The 17,451-nt window shown below is 33.6% G+C and overlaps 1 protein-coding gene across 5 annotated transcripts in view; it reads left to right on the top strand.

The window, feature by feature from the left end:
• Positions 1 to 17,451, top strand: part of MICU3 (mitochondrial calcium uptake family member 3) — a 47,431-nt gene that overhangs the window by 10,139 nt on the left and 19,841 nt on the right. For 2 of the 5 annotated variants that reach the window (XM_048941548.1, XM_048941550.1), the window contains exons 2-9: positions 361 to 514; positions 4,662 to 4,693; positions 5,501 to 5,579; positions 8,916 to 8,963; positions 10,161 to 10,243; positions 13,585 to 13,656; positions 14,639 to 14,677; positions 16,741 to 16,836. In XM_048941548.1, coding sequence (XP_048797505.1) covers positions 361 to 514; positions 4,662 to 4,693; positions 5,501 to 5,579; positions 8,916 to 8,963; positions 10,161 to 10,243; positions 13,585 to 13,656; positions 14,639 to 14,677; positions 16,741 to 16,836 — 603 coding nt within the window. The remainder of the gene's footprint in view (positions 1 to 360; positions 515 to 4,661; positions 4,694 to 5,500; positions 5,580 to 8,915; positions 8,964 to 10,160; positions 10,244 to 13,584; positions 13,657 to 14,638; positions 14,678 to 16,740; positions 16,837 to 17,451) is intronic. The other 3 variants (XM_048941549.1, XM_048941552.1, XM_048941553.1) reach the window with 3 other exon arrangements.

The following is a 17,451-nucleotide window of genomic DNA, read 5'->3' as shown; positions in this document are numbered from 1 at the left end:
TAATCATAGAAGGTTTGCACTGGGGAGTATTGCAGAGATTTTTTGCCTATTACTGTCAGCAGCTGCACTCTACATGAAGAAGCAATTAAAAAGTATTTCATTTTCTTTTGGAAATACGAGACCACAAATAATTTTAATAGAGCCATGTTAAGTTACATAGACTTTTTGAGTTAGTTGCTAAAATTATGGAAGAGTGAAAATGATAGTGGTGACATTCTCACTTAAGCTCTTACTGGAAAATAGTAATTGGATGGATTTGACTTAACGAATTATCATTTTTTAATTTAGAGTTTCTTTGTAGGAAATGGCAGTGGCAATTGTAAGATGATACATTTAAACTGTTTCCTTTTGTCCTTGAAGGTTACAGAAAACAGATCAGACCTTGAAGATTTACACCTTTATGCGACGCCTCGGGAGCAACGGTTTCGTAGGTTTGCCAGTTTAGAATTTGAAGGACAGCTGTATATGACTCCATATGACTTCATTCAGGCTGTCACAAATGATGAACCAAAACGTAAGCAGAAGTTTTATATTGATAAAATTGCTGTGGATGTGATGGTAATGTATGTTATTTTTCCATTTGTTTTTGATCACTACTGTTGTTTGTGATCAGTGTGTAAAGGTACTCAGTCTTTGCCTTTTATTTTTCATGGTATTTAAATGCATGCAGTCAGCATCCTGATAGTTATTACTTTGTGAACTGTTTTCCCTCAGAAGTCATTAGGTAAATGTTCTTGTCTTAGAGGTAACACACAGCTCAGTAGGTGTGAAAGGTAAGTTCATTTTTACCTTTTGCTTTGATGTGGCTACAGTTCTGGATTCTTTCCAAGCAGGACAGTTGTGCTGCAAAATTTTCTTCCTTTGTGAACTTTATGTGAAAAGTGGGCAAGAAAACTAAATAATTTAGAAAAATGTTGTTTTATAGTTTTATAGCTTTTGCCATTCTATATTGTCATCAGTATTGTTTGTTTTTTGTTTTTGTTTGTTTTGTTGGTTGAGTTTTGTTTGGTTTTGGTGTTCTGTTGTTTTGGGGTTTTGTGTGTTTTGTTTTGTTCCGGTTTTTTGTTTGTTTGTTTTTTTCCACTACAGAGATTTTACAAGCATATCAAGGTATTCTAAATAACATATTTTGAGTAGGAGTTTCAGTCCTCAGGGGATCCACTTTTTACATTTAAAGTTAGACAGAGGCAGCACTGTGTATCAATCAAGTTAATGAAAAATAAACTATCAACTTTAGCTCACTTAATCAGTTTATTTTGCTTTAAATATCAAAGAGTGACCAAATAGAAAGGTGAATATTATAACCCGTTGCTGATCTTGTTTGATTTCTGGGCCCTCAGGCTTGCAATGCATTGGTAGCAGCGTACAACTTCTGAGAAAAGTGAGTAATCTTTGCTCAGATGTGACATATATAATACCTCATCGCAGATTTACGGAAGAAAACTAATATATAGAGAACAGTCAAAAGCAGGTAAATCAGTCAGAGGAGAGGTTAAAGAAACTTCTACAGATTTTTTCTCATTATTTTCTTAGCTGTAATGAAACAGAGAAAATCTTTCAGCTGATTGTGTCAGTAATCAAAACTCCCTTAACTTTTAACTGAAGATATAATCACTCTTTGTAACAGTGAAGACAGAAGATAGAGCTTAGATAGTGAAAATTTGAAAAACGTTAAAGCTCCTACCAGGAAGTGAATCTTCATTTTTCCTTTTTGCTCACCAGTTGAAACAGAGAAGGTAGATCTCTTTTCACAGAAATTAATGTAATTACATGTCAGCACTTCATAACTACTTCTTCAGCCCGAATCTCCGGGTGATCCTTTTTCTGTGACCAGGGAGTTGGGCTTCACCAGCTTTTCCCCAGTCCATCTCATAGCAGAGCTATGTATGTTATGAAGCATTTGTGGAATGTACTGGATATCAGTTAAAAAAAAACACTGCAGCTCAATTTTATGACAGTGTATGAGTGGTAGACCAGTAAGACTTTCCCATGCTGATTAAATTTAGGCTTCCTCCTCCCTCACTGAAATATTTAGATTTAAAAAAAAATAATAATAATTTAAAAAGTGTTAAGCTTCCAAGAGTATTCTGTATATTTCTTGCCAGAGGAGAAAAGATAAGGAGTTCAAGCAGTGAGGAACCCTTCTGAGTTCAGTGTAGAAGACCTTGCTTAGATAAAAATCTTTCCCAGGCATCTAGTTAATCTCTGAGACAGAAAGCAAAACTAACCTGTACGCCTTTAAGTTTTGTACCCAAGTAGCAGAGATTACATGACAGAGATGATTAAGGGATGGTGTAAGAGGCAGTAACTAAGTAGGAGGTGATGACTTCATTATGGTGGAAATCATATTATCTGAGATACTTGGGCAGAATTGGGCTGAATTTTGGGCAGATGGCTGACAAATAAATAATAAATGAAGTAAACAGCCTGCAGGTGTTGCCACTTACAGATTCTGATCTCTGAATATTTAGTTTTAATGTTTGTACTGCTTTGTCAGTTTGGGCAAGTCTTAATTATCTATCTTGCTCTGTTGAAGGTAGCAAGTTTAAATGAAGTATTTTTTCTGAATAAAATAACACATTTTGTATTTTTGAATCATTTTAGTCTTTTTTTTTAATGATAAATAATTGGATCCATGCAAGCCAACATATTAAAATATCTATATATTGCAATTAAAAAGAACATACATTTGGACTTCTTAAGGATTAAGACTAGGAAGCAAAATCACCCTTTGAAGAATAATAATAGTAGCTCTTTATGTCCGCTTTGTAGAAAAGCTAATAATACTAGACCTGAATGAGATCTGTGGTGGAGTGAATGCATCTATTGTGATTGATTTACTTTGGAGATAGAGTCAACTCTACAAAAGTCAAGAGGGCATTCACTTCCTTTTTTGATTAAACACTAACTAATGTGGTAAGAGTACATTTTCTTTTATAATGTACAACTTTTGACTCTGGGCAGCTGTTATAAAGACACAGAGTAAATGGTATAATGAGCTTATTGCTGATGACTTCATAGTAAAGATTGTCATTAGGGAAAAAATACATTTTTCCCTAATGTGGGTAAATTTTCTGCACCTCTTGTGATGTAGAAGTACCTCTTACATTTCAGTTTTTTTTATATTTGTACAACTGCAAGAGAAATGTATTTTTCCCTTATCATGCTTGATAAATTTTTTTTATCATCTGAATATACATTTGTACATTTAGAAAGTCAGTTAAAAGAAAAGGAAATATATTTTGTTCCTTTTAACTCTTGGTAGATATTAAAAGAAAAAAAGCCTAATACTGAACTGTAAAAAGTATGCATGTAGAAAGAATACTTACATGTCTGGAAGGACAAATTTAGGTATAACATATGGGAAATTATCTGATTAGAAAGTTAGATATAATTATTTTTATGGTAGACATAAACACGAAGCAATTAATATGATGAAGGAGGTTACTTTATTTGGTTTTATTTAGTATTTTGAGACAGGGCTTTAATTAATAGTAAATAAATTAATAGTAAATAAATAGAAAATAAAACTGAAAAGTATGTAAAATGCTGTTAGTCGATAGTACATTGTTGCTTGGTATAGCACACCGTAGTAGGAGTAGGACTTGCAAACACTTTTAGTAGTATTACTGGGATGTAAAACTGCAATTCCAGACACTTTCTAACCATAAACTAGATCACAGTGAGTGGTATCTGTCTCACAACTGTTATTTAAAGAAGCATGGGTGACATCATAACATTCTAATTGTACAGCTTGTTTTGCTCTGTGATAATGAGCCAAACATGAAGTTATGCATTTTACCACACAGCACACAGATTTTTGTACTTTTGTGAGTTTTCATCTTCGCAGTGCTTTAATTTAATACTGCAAAGATTTGAGAAGTTGGAGATGAACCTCCATTGGTTCTGCATTATTGCATGTGTCTGGACAACTGTTGTCAAATGCCGGTGTCTTCATCTGCTCCTGGATGTTTCATTTTAAGGCTTTATGAAAAATATCAGCTAGCTATTATGCATTATCAGCTTTCAGTTCTGAAGAGCAATTCCTCTTACAAAATTTTCAGATTCTTCATTAAAATTTCTTAGAGAAAATAGAGCTTGACAGCAGCTATAACAGCAAGCATGAGTCTGAGTGATTAGGAGTGGCTAAAAGGAGCCTTAGCTTCTGGTGATGTTTGAAGGATTTTTTTTTTTCCTGTATTTTCTTTAAAATGTACAAATAGTGAAGTAGGGACAGGAATCTAGGTCTCCTCTATGATTTGAATAATACGGCTGTTACTAAACGATAGTTCAAACTGTTGGTGCCACAGGTTAACCAAGTGCATTCTATTTCCTGTTTAATGCTTTAGTAGTTTTTTATGGAGCTAGAAAATATCATCTCACTGAACTGGATTTTGATTAAAAACTATACATCTAAATTGATTCTTGACAGTTAGGAATTCATGTATGTGTTACACTACTTGCTTTTTTAATAACATAATAAGAATTTTTTGGAACCGGGCCATAGCTTCAATCTGATGAATACAGTGGGGAAAATACCTCTTTTTTTTTTTTCTTTTTTTTTTTTTAATAGAAAATGGGGTATGGATACGTTATAATTGTAATGACACCATATTGGTATAACTGAATTTTATATGTCCAAACTTCGTCTTTTGTTGCAGGTGCTAAAACGTGGCGATCCCTTTCCAAGCAGGTGAGTAATAATTCCTGTGTTATCTTATAACCATGCATTTTCATGATGTGAACTTGGAGTGGCAGAAGAAAGTGAGTTTTTAACATTTATCAAAAAAAGAAGTTTTAATTTCTTACTCTTCTGCCACTTTAGACAGATTTGAGTCTAGAATCTCGATCAGGCACAGCTGCTCAAGCATGTTGTGTTGGATTTACTGACTTCCTCAAACCTCCATCAGTTTCTTCTTCAGCTTGTATCTGACTGAGTTTCTTTATTGTTTAAGTGTAGCAGCTGAAATACTAATGCCATTCTGTATCTTTTGTGGTATTGAAGTGCCTCTTCAGTTTCCATTTTTTTTTTTCATATTTGTACAACTGCAAGAGAACTGTGTCTGTGTTCCTGTATTGAGAGTAAAGTATCTTCGTATTCGTGGGTGAAGTTTGCTGTGGTTCAGGTCAAGTATCTTAAAAGAACATAAAATATATTTGCTGCTGAAGTTACTCACTGCTGCACATATTACCTGAAGCTAAGGATGAGTCTCCTGCCTGGACTTCAGTAAGGTTTTGATAAAAGTTCTGTCTGTCTTTCCAATTCTGTAAACAGTATTTGTGTGAGTTTTCTCAGATGACCAATTTTTGGATTAATCACATGTGCAAAATTTATATGAGTACTTCCCAAAGTCAGTGTGTTAAACTGAAATTAAATTAAATTGCAGAGTTGCAAGCATTTCCTTTCATGTTGATTTCCTAGCACTTACTCATAATCCAGTAACGTCTTTGTTTAATCATTTAAATACACGTCAATATGTTTCTAATTTTATTTCTGTAGGAATTGAATCAGATCCTTATGGAGACACCACCAGTTTGGAAAGGCTCATCCAAATTATTCCGTACTCTTAATGAGAAAGGTGAGGGGTAAGAATTTATTACTAATATGCAAAGGAACTTCTTCACAGTGAGCAGTGGAGCACTGGACCAGGCTGCCCAAGCAGGTTGTAGATTCTCATTCTTTGGAGATATTCAAGACCCATGTGAAAGCCTACCTGTGCAGCCTGCTGTAGGGGCCCTGCTTTGCAGGGAGGGTTGGACTCTATGATCTATGGAGATCCCTTCCAGACCCTACAATTCTGTGATTTTCCTGAACCAAATTGTCATATGTATTAATTTATTGGTGCTGAAGTAGTGTTGTGCTTTAACCTGAGTCACATCTTCAAGAAGATAATTGACACTAATGGCACTGATGTAATTGAATAAATACCTTTTTTGAAACAGAGTTTCAGAAATGCTGTGTATTCCTGTAAAGTCAAAGATGAAGGTTTTGTTAACCTTTAAAATTCTTACTATTGGTAAAGGAAGAGCCATACTTTGGGTTTCATTTCATCTTTCCATTTATTTATTCAAAAAGCTGTAATTGTTTGTGTACAAATATTCAAAAGCTGTTTATAATAAATAAACCACATATTCTTTTGCTTATTTTCATTATGGCAAAGGACTATTGAAAATTTCAAAAGCAACCACAAGTAATTGCTATAAAGAAAAACGATATGGATGTATAAAATATTCATACCAGCTAAAAAAAAATTCCAAACAAATGTGTGCATTTATTTGAAGGATCTGTTTCACAGAGACACAGAATTGCAGAGGTTGGAAGGTACTTGTAGAGATTGAGTTCAGCCCCTGACTACATCTTGACATTGTTAATGGAGTCGATAAGCCCCTACTCTCAAAGCAGCTCACAGGCTTGAATTTCATGGAGTCTAATTGTAAACTGTGCTTAACTCTTTCTGCCTTGAGTCTGCAGCCAGTGCTGCAGAGAGACACAGATACTGGCATATATTTGCATTGTATTTCTTTGCTCGAGGCTGATGTCAGAACAGCTCAATCTTGAAATATTAATTAAATAAAAATTCAGCTTCAGATTCTGTTAAGTCAATGTATAATTAATTAAAAGCAAGTCTGTAATAAAACATCTCCAAAATATAGTCTTGATTCAACAATACTTAAGTTTTATGTTAGTGAAATTTGACAGAAGCTGATGCAACTAAGAGGATCAAAACTAGTGTAATGAAGTTAGTGCTTGCATAGCTTTTCAGTACACTTTACAAAGTAAGTTAATTGTTATGTTATCTATAAAATGCAATATTTTATATCTATACAATAAATGAGAAGTCCTTCATTAAGTCATTTAGTAAGTTGATGAAAGGAACAAGAGTAGAATTCAAGTCTCCTTCGTTCTGATTTAATTTCATTACTATATGGCATGAGTGCTTCCAGATTAATCTTAACTCATTTTCTCTAGAACATGCACGTTTTAATATTAAGCAAGTAGTAAAGGACTACATTGATGTATTTTGCAATAGATTTGTTTGAATTAGTTGCACTACACAAATTTATGCCAGCTGTCCTTAGGTCTTGCTATGTTTTACCATTGAGTGACCTCCTATGCTTTCAGATGTTGATATAAGCTTTTCTTTTTGTTAAATTGAAATTACAGAGCCTCTCTCCCATAACAGTCAGTGCAGTCAACCAGAACTATCTGTCTGCAGCTACCATATACCAGTACAAATAAAAGGAGAGAATGCTTTCAAGGCTTTTTGTATTGCTGTCTTCATGTGGTGGATGATTTGACAATTGCATTTCCTTCCTCTGTTTTGCAAAAAAGAAAGTGCCATCAAACAAACAGAAATTCATTTTTTTACATTTATTGTACAAACGATGACTGTCTATTAAAGAATGTCCTACATCACTGAATGAGGAGGTGTGAGGTATCTGATAGGTGCTTGTCCAAACAGACTTCAGTAGGTATTGTCAAAGAATTTCTGCTAAGCACTGTAGGAATTCTAGCCACATACTGATACATTGTTGTGTTATTGGAGAACATAAATGAAGAAGTACTTGGGGTGAGTTTTACCACTGTTCTTAAAATCTTCAGTGCAAAGCTGGAAAGGCAGGAAGTCCTTGTGAATATTAAAGGAAAGAATGAACTTGGACTTTTTGTGCTGTAAATGTTGTTTTTAAAAGTTTCTTAATTTGACAGCTTTTGAAGTATGGAAATTAAATTTGTTGAATAATTGTGAAATCCATATAGATAATACGTCTAAGGTTAAATTATATGTGTTTCAGTGAAAAAAAACATAAGACTATTTATATTGCTTGCTCTGAATATAATGCCTCCTATTTATTTTTGTGGAAACCACAACAGCTACAAAGAACACAATAGCACTAGTTTACAGAACAAATTCTCAGCTACAAAACACTGTTTTTCAACGTAGTCACCAACATTAGCTATGCATTTTCACCAGCAAGTAAGAGCCTGCATGCCATGCTGATGTCATGGGCATCATATTTTGAACTTGATTTAGAAAAAACAGCCAGTAACTGCAGGATTCTGCAACGTTATCTTTACACCCAAGAGCTAGGGGAGGGGAAGCAGTATGGCTCTTACAGTACTGGACGTACTATTTGAATATTGATTTCAGTTCTATCTTAAATTTTGCTCTCTTTATTTCTGAAAAGAAGCACTATTCAATACTGTGATTGCCTATTGACATCTAACAAAGGATGAAAAGTTTAGACAGAAGACCCTTATGGGTCTTTTGAACATAGAATACAGTAGCACAGATTCCTTTAGGCTTTAAACACATTTAATAAAATGTACATATTTGTTTAATAAGAGCTTTAGTAAAAATTTCAGGTGATTATTGTGAAGGCGTGCATATAAAGAGAATTCAAAAGTACAAGCTGTGCTTTCATCAGTAATATTAGGCCAGGGTTTTTAGTTAACATAGGACATGCTCTTACAAAGCACACAGTAAAAATCAAGGGCTGTTTTCAAACAGTATGCATCAGGAGGGAGTACTGTTCTGAAAACTAGAAAATGTTCTCATGCTGTTAGACTGTTGTCAGTCATTATTGGTGAGATTTTCAGAGAGTCAAATAAACCATGAATCTGATCAGCTTCTCTTTGGTGAGCTATTCTGCACTGACTGTAGTTGTTATTTTGCCTTACTTACTGTACTTACCACCAAAAATACCCAAAGGTAAACTAAAACGGCCAACAAACAATAGAGGAAAGAACCTAAGTACGTCAATATTTTAGTCAGCTAATGCAAACAAAAAAGAATTTGCATATCCGCATGTATGAAAGTGCTCGTTCTTATACACAGATTTAATACCTTTGAGTTTAAGATGTGAAGACAATGTAAAACTAATATAACATCATTTTTTTCTATTGATGTTTTCAGGTGTGATATCTTACACAGAATATTTATTCCTCTTATGTATTTTAACAAGTAAGTGTTTGGGGGAAGGGCAAACAAAAATCCTTCCTTAGAAATTTTTGAGCTCTGAGTATATTGCTGTGCATTAGAATATTATTTTTTGTTCTCTCTTGCATATCTGAGTATGGAAAAGATATATCCTTGTTTGTTTGAACCTCTCCTGTCCTACAGGAATCTTATGCTTTACGTCATTTATTCTTTAAAACACCTCTTACTGACTCTTGAGAAGGTTGAGGTTAAAACCCTGTCAAGAGCTCAAGTTTATTTTCTTATATTCCAATAAAATTTTTAGTTGTCTATGCTGAATGTACCGAATTTACTGTTCATAAAGATATTGGGGGAAGAGAATATAGGGAGAAGAGAAAACATGCATCATTATTGTATTGTTTTACATCCTTCTATGTAAAGGATGATATCAATGGCACAGTGATATCAATAACATCTATTTTATTTTAGAAAATCTGTCAAACTGATTTCAATACTTGTGAAACAGAGCAGGAACTTTACCCTCAACCCTTACAATCCATAGTTACTGCATCAATTCTTCTATCACTTCCATGTTGTCTGGACTAAATTTCGGCATAACTCATTCATCCTGCAAAGCATGTTGTCCAAAGACTTCACATATGTTTGCCGTCAGAGTCCACGTGTTTATGAACTGATTTAAAATTTTAACCTGATCTCAAATTTCTGTGACTTGACACATATAAACAAGAAATTTAAGTCTCTATTGAAGTATCATTTGTTTTGACATGTTTTCGCAAAAAAAAAAAAAAAAGAAACATTTTCAAAATGTCTTTTGAAAACAGTGTTTTCATAGGAAGTTTATTTCTTGCAAATTTGATTTATTAAAAAAAAAAAAACAAAACAAAACCAACAAAACATACCTGTAATTATTAATGATTACTATCCACTGCTGAACCAGCCACTACTGCTAAGTATTTTTCTTGGATTTTTCATGTTTTGTTTCTACTGTATATTTCTCATAATCTGTGACTTTGTGACCATCCCTTACGTTTTCATAATATTAATAATATTTTATATTGATTTTATGGTTTGCATTTACTCTGTACACAAATTTACTAATTTAAACTAGCTGAGGATGTTTGTTTATTTGTTTTTATATAAGATGCTGCATAATTTCTTAGGGTTTTATACATGTGTTTTTTTCCAATTAATGAAGAAGTTATTATTTTTGTTTTTTGGCAGAGCCACATGCAGGTTTTAGAATTGCTTTCAACATGTTTGATACTGATGGCAATGAAATGGTGGACAAAAAGGAATTCTTAGTGGTATGTGTATCTTCAGTATTTGAACTTTCAGCCTTTTAATGTTTTTATATAATCTTGAAATTCAGGTTTTGTTGTGATTGAGACTCATGATGATGGCAAATGTAGTTTTGATATTTCTTTAGAAATTTAACTTTTAAAGATTCTTGGTTAGTGGTTTACATAGGCTTTCTGAAGACAGCACAAGACCTTTATTTTCTGCTGAGTAAGTGCAGACAATTTCTGTATTGTTTCCAACTCAACTTATGTGGCTCAGTCCAGGTAACCTGTGCTAACTAAAAGAACACAGAAACTTGGAAGAAATTGTCCTCAACACACTGCATTTTCCTCAGTTCTCCTTTTCAAGGATGTACAACCAAGTGAGTGAGATCTGAGGTTAGGAACACTTGTTTTCTTTGGCATAGCTCCATCAGAATAGTTTTCCTTTGCTTTGGAAACTGCCACTTCGTGCAAAGTATGGCTTGCAAATCATTTTTTTCTTATAATATTAGATGTACATTTATTTTTATTTGCTTATTCGCAGTAACAATCTCCTCCCCAAAAAAAGCCACCCAAGTTTGAGTTAATTGGCTGATGGACCAAGTGGGGAAAAGAAGGAGTGTCTTTCATGACTCCTCAAACTACCTAGTGGCATAGGATGTCAAAGTAATATAAAGAATGGCAGAGGAAATTGAAGCAGGAGTCTTTGCCTTCCAGAATCCTCTGCTGAAAATGAGATTGGGTAAATAAGCGTGTAAAAGAGGGAAGTAAGGACACTTAAGGATGGATATTTACATCTGTCTTTCTAGGTGCGCTTTTATAGTCCTGTTTCCTGGATAGAGCAAAGGAATATTTTCAAACATTAGACTTACTGATTTCCTCCTAACACCATATTAAACAAATCTGTTTAGTAGATTAAACCTGACTGTAATTCTGCTGTATTAGTGTGTCAGTAAGAAAGACAGAAGAAAAACTGTAAGTAGAGGATGTCTGTGTAAAGAAAAGTAAATATGAAAATGAAAGTTGAGTCAGTGATGCTCCAGCTCAGAATATAGCTAGCTGCAGAGTATGTATTTGTCATCTGTACTCACAGTGCATGGCTGTGCATAATCTCCAATGTACTTGGAAGCAGGAGACTGTAAACGTATGCTTTATGTAGCATTTGCAAAATACTTCTCTGATGACAATCAGCTATCATAAAATTGGAAGTCAAGGTAATACTTTCTAGGGAATGGTGTAGAGACCATCTGTTACCTGAATCCCAAGAAAAAGCATACATATAATAAGGAGCTGCAAAATACTCATTGTTTTCTGATAAAAGCTCTAGTGGTTTTGTAAACTAATTCCTCAGGTGTTTGTGCTTTTCTCTTTGCTTATGTCATAAGGGTGAGGTCAGGGAACAGAAGGATTGTGTTCCCTTGTTACAGGAGATCTTCAGTTTGCTGCTTTCGGCAGTCAATCTCATCCATGGAAACAATGTTCCTATGAAAGTACTCCTAGATCCTTTCACATTTGGTTTTCTACTCACTGGTATCCTATAGCACTCATTCTGAACAAAAGATCCATTTCTAGAAGTTTAGCAAGTGCTTTAGTGGTGAATGCAACAGAATCCTACTCTCTTTGCTTCAGTGGCAGGGAAAACACATTCAAGGATGCATTGCTTTTTTCCCTTGATATTTTCTTTTTCTTTTTTTTTGTTTTTTGTTTTTCAATTACTGCCACTCTTCTCTTTTACTTGATGGCTTGTCACTTCACTTTTCACTAGGTATTTTCTTTCTGCTTCTGTCTTTTCATTTACTTCTTTCCACAATTTTAAGTTGCAAACTAATATTCCATCTGTAATATTCTAGGCAATCTAGGTAAATGTCCTCTTATGACTATCCTGGTGCACTGCAGTAGTTTGTGTGCCTGTAAGTTTGTAAAAAAACATGAAAAGACAGACCATGATCTGTAAATCGATCCTGTACTTAAAAATAGGTACAGTGACAAGGATAATATTGTGGTCTGTGCTTGCACTAGAGACAATTTATAAAGATATGGAAATCCATAAAATATTATTTTTAAATGCATTTGCACTTCAGTCTCTAAATGCTGCATTCATGTGGTTTTTCACTGTCATAACTCAGCAGTAGTTTCCTGATCCCTTTATCTTAGTTATCTACCATCTCTAAAATATTTTATTCAATTGAATTTGGAAAAATTTTTTGCAGAGTTTTTCAACACATTGCATTTTACTGATCACGTTCTGATCCATGTGGAGCTCTGTATGCATGTAATTACAGTACTGTGTTTTTATCTCATGGTAGGTAGATTTCAGTCTATGAAGCAACTGCCACAACTGTGTAATTAAGCTACCGTTATTTGCACACCATGATGTTTGGTTCTGAAAATACCATATTCTGGATGGAACAAATTTTCAGCCATAGTGCATGCTCTCTTTGGCTTGTTTTGTGATTAGTGGCAGTATAACATTTTCTCATGCAGTTTTTGAAAAGCAGAAATTCACTGGTAGATGGCATCAGAGTTCCACCAGAGTAGTGCTCTGTCTGCTGTGAAAAATAAATAACTATACACTTTTTTTTCTAATGGTTTGGAAATATTCAAAGGTATTACTATAAACAAAAGCATTTGAAGACTATGGATACTTACAAAGATAAGTACAGATCATAACATGAAGACTGTGATTTCCAAAAATAAAAGTGTATTTTTTGAATCCTTTGTTTGAGGTTGTCTCAGAAGTCACTTTTAAAGTTCTTAATATAAAGAGATTTGTAAAAGAAGTATTTTACAAGACTCGAAAGTGTTCTTTGAACAGACTTGAAAAAACAAAGGTACTTGATAAATTACTCTTGAGTAGTTTGTTGCTGCTTACAGAGAATATTTCGCCCCCACCAGGTGTTTCCACCCCATGCTTGTGCCAGCAGAGTAAGAACTGATCTGTCTAGAAACTAACATGTAAAAAGGATTGATCCAGCTGACTGCTTAGCTGCACAGCTGTATTAAATAGTACCTGACAACAAAGGATGTGCTTAGAGGAGGTGAAAAAGGCTGGAACTCCCCCTTTTTGTAGGCCAGTACAGACGTAGTTTGGCTAAAATACAAAGCTAAAGAAGATGTTCTGAGTATTGTGCTTCCAAATAGAGTTAGCTTTATTTTGTGAAAAACAAAATCCTTTTGCTTCTCTGTCTTACACTTAAGATGAGAGAAGGAACATGAAGGCACAAATGTAAACAAAAAAGTGTAATTGATATTTTTATTGAAGAACTGCATTTTCATACTGCATGCTATGTTACCTATGGAGAATGACTGTCATGTATGTGAAATAGTCCAAAAGCTATACAAGAACAAAATTATTTGTTTTGTAGCTACAGGAGATTTTCAGGAAAAAAAATGAGAAGAGAGAAAGAAAAGGAGATGAAGAAAAACGTGCAATGTTGGTAAGTAAAATTAGAGTAATTGTAGCTGGTAGTCAACTTTGTTATCTTTAGGGCAGTGATGTATTGTGCTCACTTATCACTTTTCTCTTTTTCGAAACAAATTCTTTTCATAAGAAGAACAGTTACTGCAGTTGTTGGGGAAAATAGTGAAGTGGTTCTTGAAAACAGAGAATTAGAATATTCTGTTTTATCTAAGGACAGTAGCATGGATTCCATTTGGAATCTATAAATCTAGGAAAACTGAGTAGTAATGGCTCAATATCATTGTCTATGAAAGGGAGACATTTCTTTAGCAAAAGCAAACTATGCTCCCATTCTCATAACTTAGGAAAACTGTTAACATAGAAATGCTGATCCTGATACTTGATATTATTGTGATAGTTTTAGTATAGATGATAAAAGGTGATAAGCAAAGTTAGACTTTATATTCATAATTATTTTTATATTAAATGTTGTTTGTTACCAATGCCAAATATTTTTAGTTATTATTATGTGAATAGATTTTTGTGGAACATTGAATGCTCATTTAATGTCAAATTTGTGTCTAGTGCGTGTGTGAGAAAGGTAAGTCAGAAACAGACAAGATTGTGGTTTGTCTGAACAATGGCAGCAGTAGCAGGAACTTCTATTGATGGACAAATTTCTGTCCAGTTTCTGTCAAATCCACAGCAGAAAAAAAAAACAAACATTCATTTGAGATTTTCACATTTACAGTGAAAATTCTTCAGTTTGGAAAAAGTAATGATTACAAAATGGAACATTCCACCTGATAACATTCTATTCAACTGTCTACTTCTGTTTAAAAATTTAAGGAATAAGATGAAAAATAAACCATTTTCTATCTACTGTCACCTCAAAAATAAATTTTAAAATCTGATACTATGTAAAATATATCCTAACCTATTCTGTTGTCTTTATTTTTTCTTTCTGTCTTCACACCTACATGCGATACTTGGCTTGGCGCATTTTTGCTGTATGTCAGCGTATTCAACTTTATGGATATCATACTCCTACTAACAGTGTATGTACTCTAAATATTTTTAAATATTTTTATGCAGTCTTCACCAGTGAATTGAAATAGTATGCTTTAAGGGTATTTACTACTTTTTTCAAGTCAAGTACTAATTAGTACTTGACAAGTACTAATTACAACTGGCAAGAGAGAAAATGGATCCTCAGGTTTTTTGAAAGTCTTCAACAGAAAAGTAGTTTCCTTTTCAGTTTCTGTTGATGACCTGCATAGGAGAAGATGCTGTAGACCAAGGAAGTACAGCCTTAAACTGTCTGGGAAATGGCACAAGTGATGCATTAGGCCCTTTTCCTCATCTTTAAAAACATTTGTAATTATTTGAGAAGTGTCAAGACTTAGCAAAAACAATGCATGCAGTGCAGATTCAAGTGGTTTAAATATTTCTGTATTCTTGTTTGCTTAGGTTGTTTCAAGTCATTTTCTGGTGCATACTGCAGTTGTTGTTAAGACTAGTTCTGCATGTGTTGCATGAGTGCTTTTACTAGCCAAATGCCAACTGAAATGATGATGATGATGAGATGCATGTAATGAAAGTATGCATGCCATAAAATACTAATTCTACTGGCTAAAATGACTAAGTTCAGCAAAGAATTAAGATAAATATATTACAGAATTGTATGCATAACAAAGGAAGGTGTTGTTCCTACCCATGGCTTAGAAGATATAAAAGGGATAAGTAAGAGTTAGAGAGAAACTGAAGCCCTAAGGGCCTAATCCTGTACACACTGAAATAAACCAGTTTTTTTATTTGAGCAATTTAGGACTGAATGTATATATTAAGCAAGGGCATTATTCCCAGTAGCTTGTCATATTTCTTTGATGATAATTCATGGAAGAGTTGAATGGAACTGGATAGAGGAGAAAGTAAATAACAACTTCTAGAAGCAGCAGGCAAGTTAAAAAATACCCTCCAGCAAATATTTTGCAACCAAGACTTCACTTCTCAATGTATATTATTATTTCTGTTTTGTAAAATTGCAAATTAACTTAGTGCAGAAATATTGCTTGCCTCTGTAGTATTGAACTTTATTTTAAAAAAAAAAAGTAGATTATATAATCAGTCATATACATATTCATTTATTTATATATATATAAAATACTGTTGAGACAAATTAATATGTGACAGTCCCATATGCACTGAGCCCCACTGCATTATTAAAAGCTCTTAAATAATACCTTTGCTCATGTAACTATATCACTAGTGAAAATATGGCAGGTGTATTGAAGACCTGTTACCCGAGGTATTGTTCTGAAGAACATTAAGGGAAAATGAAGAGTAGAAATCATACTATATTTCAACATCTAGAGAATTCCATATATTTATATTTCTATGTTTGTCATTTAGTGAAATACACAGACAGTAAACCTTTAACTCAATGCTAATGGTATTTTTCACGATAATGATATGTTACACATTTCTCAGCAGTCCAGTCTAAAGCAAAATGGTAATCATTTTTTCCTTTGGAGAGACTGTATGTTTATTTTTCATTAAAATAAGGCAATTTAGTTCATTAGATGCACACAGTGTTTTCTTGATATGTATTGTTACAATTAAAGTTGGGCTTTATTAGGTTTGATTTTTAATTTTCCTCATTGTTATAAAGATGTCATCCTAATGATTCTGAGAAATTAATTTAGTGTATCTAGTTGAATACTGGCTTTTATATTTTGACCAATAAGGAAATAAATTTAATATCATAAGAAGGTAACACATTTTGGCAAAACAAATGTATGAGGAAAAAAACAACAGCAAAATGTTGAATTCAGATGTCTGTTTTCATATGTACTTGTAAAAATATAATTCTGATCTGTGCTTTCTCTAATTTGTTTTGTTTGAGAAGGTGGGGTCGGGATACATTTTGACACAGCTGCAGTATAAGTAAAAATCAAATCTCTGTAATAAACCAGTATTCTGTTGTACAAAGTGATGTAAAGGATGTAGAAATTTCCTTTTGTTGGAGCAAAATAATTGAGCCATGTTTCTGAGGATCAATTAGAAAAGATTTTAAAGTCTGTTACCTGTTATTTTATTGTCCTTCTTGAAACTTCTGCAGGTTCTTAAAACAGAAGGAGAGGACCTTGTCCCCAGAAGCTACTGGGATACTTTGAGACGTAGCACAAGCCAAGCTCTCTTTTCAGACCTTGCGGAGGTATAAGGCAACCTCTGTCTCTGGTCCATAAACATATTGCTATTTTATCTATTTTTCTTCTCATTGTTTTCCTATTCTATGTGTTTTGGGTTTTTTCTTCATTATACTTTTTTTTTTTTAAACCTGAAAGTTCTCAAATGTAATGGACTTGGTTCTGTGCAGTGCAGTAACTCAAAGCTATTACTCCAAGTAAAGATAAAGTTGTCTTTTGAAAGAATTGCAAAATCAAGTCCTCTTCAGTCATTATTGTAAGGAAGCATTTTCTAACAGTAACAGTAACAATATTTCATGGGGAGAGCAGTCATTCGGGAAGACTTTATCATTTAGGCTTGTTCCAGTGATGAGACAACTTAATGAGAGTTGCAGTCTGTTAAGCATTTAATCTTTAGGCCCTTAATGTACTCTTTAATGTATATTATCCAAGCTTATTGTCAAAAAAACAGTTACCATGCAGCTGTTGGATTGAAACAGAAATGTTTACAGTATAACATGACATATTTTGTCAATCTTTTTTAATATTACAGAATCATTATGGAGGACTAGCCATATCCCTGAGCTGCCTAATTCATTTCCATAGTTCTTTGAATTCTGTTAAGATTCTTGTTTCATGACCTG

The sequence above is a fragment of the Lagopus muta genome, chromosome 4 (genome assembly GCF_023343835.1).
Source record: "Lagopus muta isolate bLagMut1 chromosome 4, bLagMut1 primary, whole genome shotgun sequence".
Taxonomy (NCBI): domain Eukaryota; kingdom Metazoa; phylum Chordata; class Aves; order Galliformes; family Phasianidae; genus Lagopus; species Lagopus muta.
Note: the sequence above shows the minus strand (reverse complement) of the source record. Positions and strands in the feature narration are given on the sequence as shown.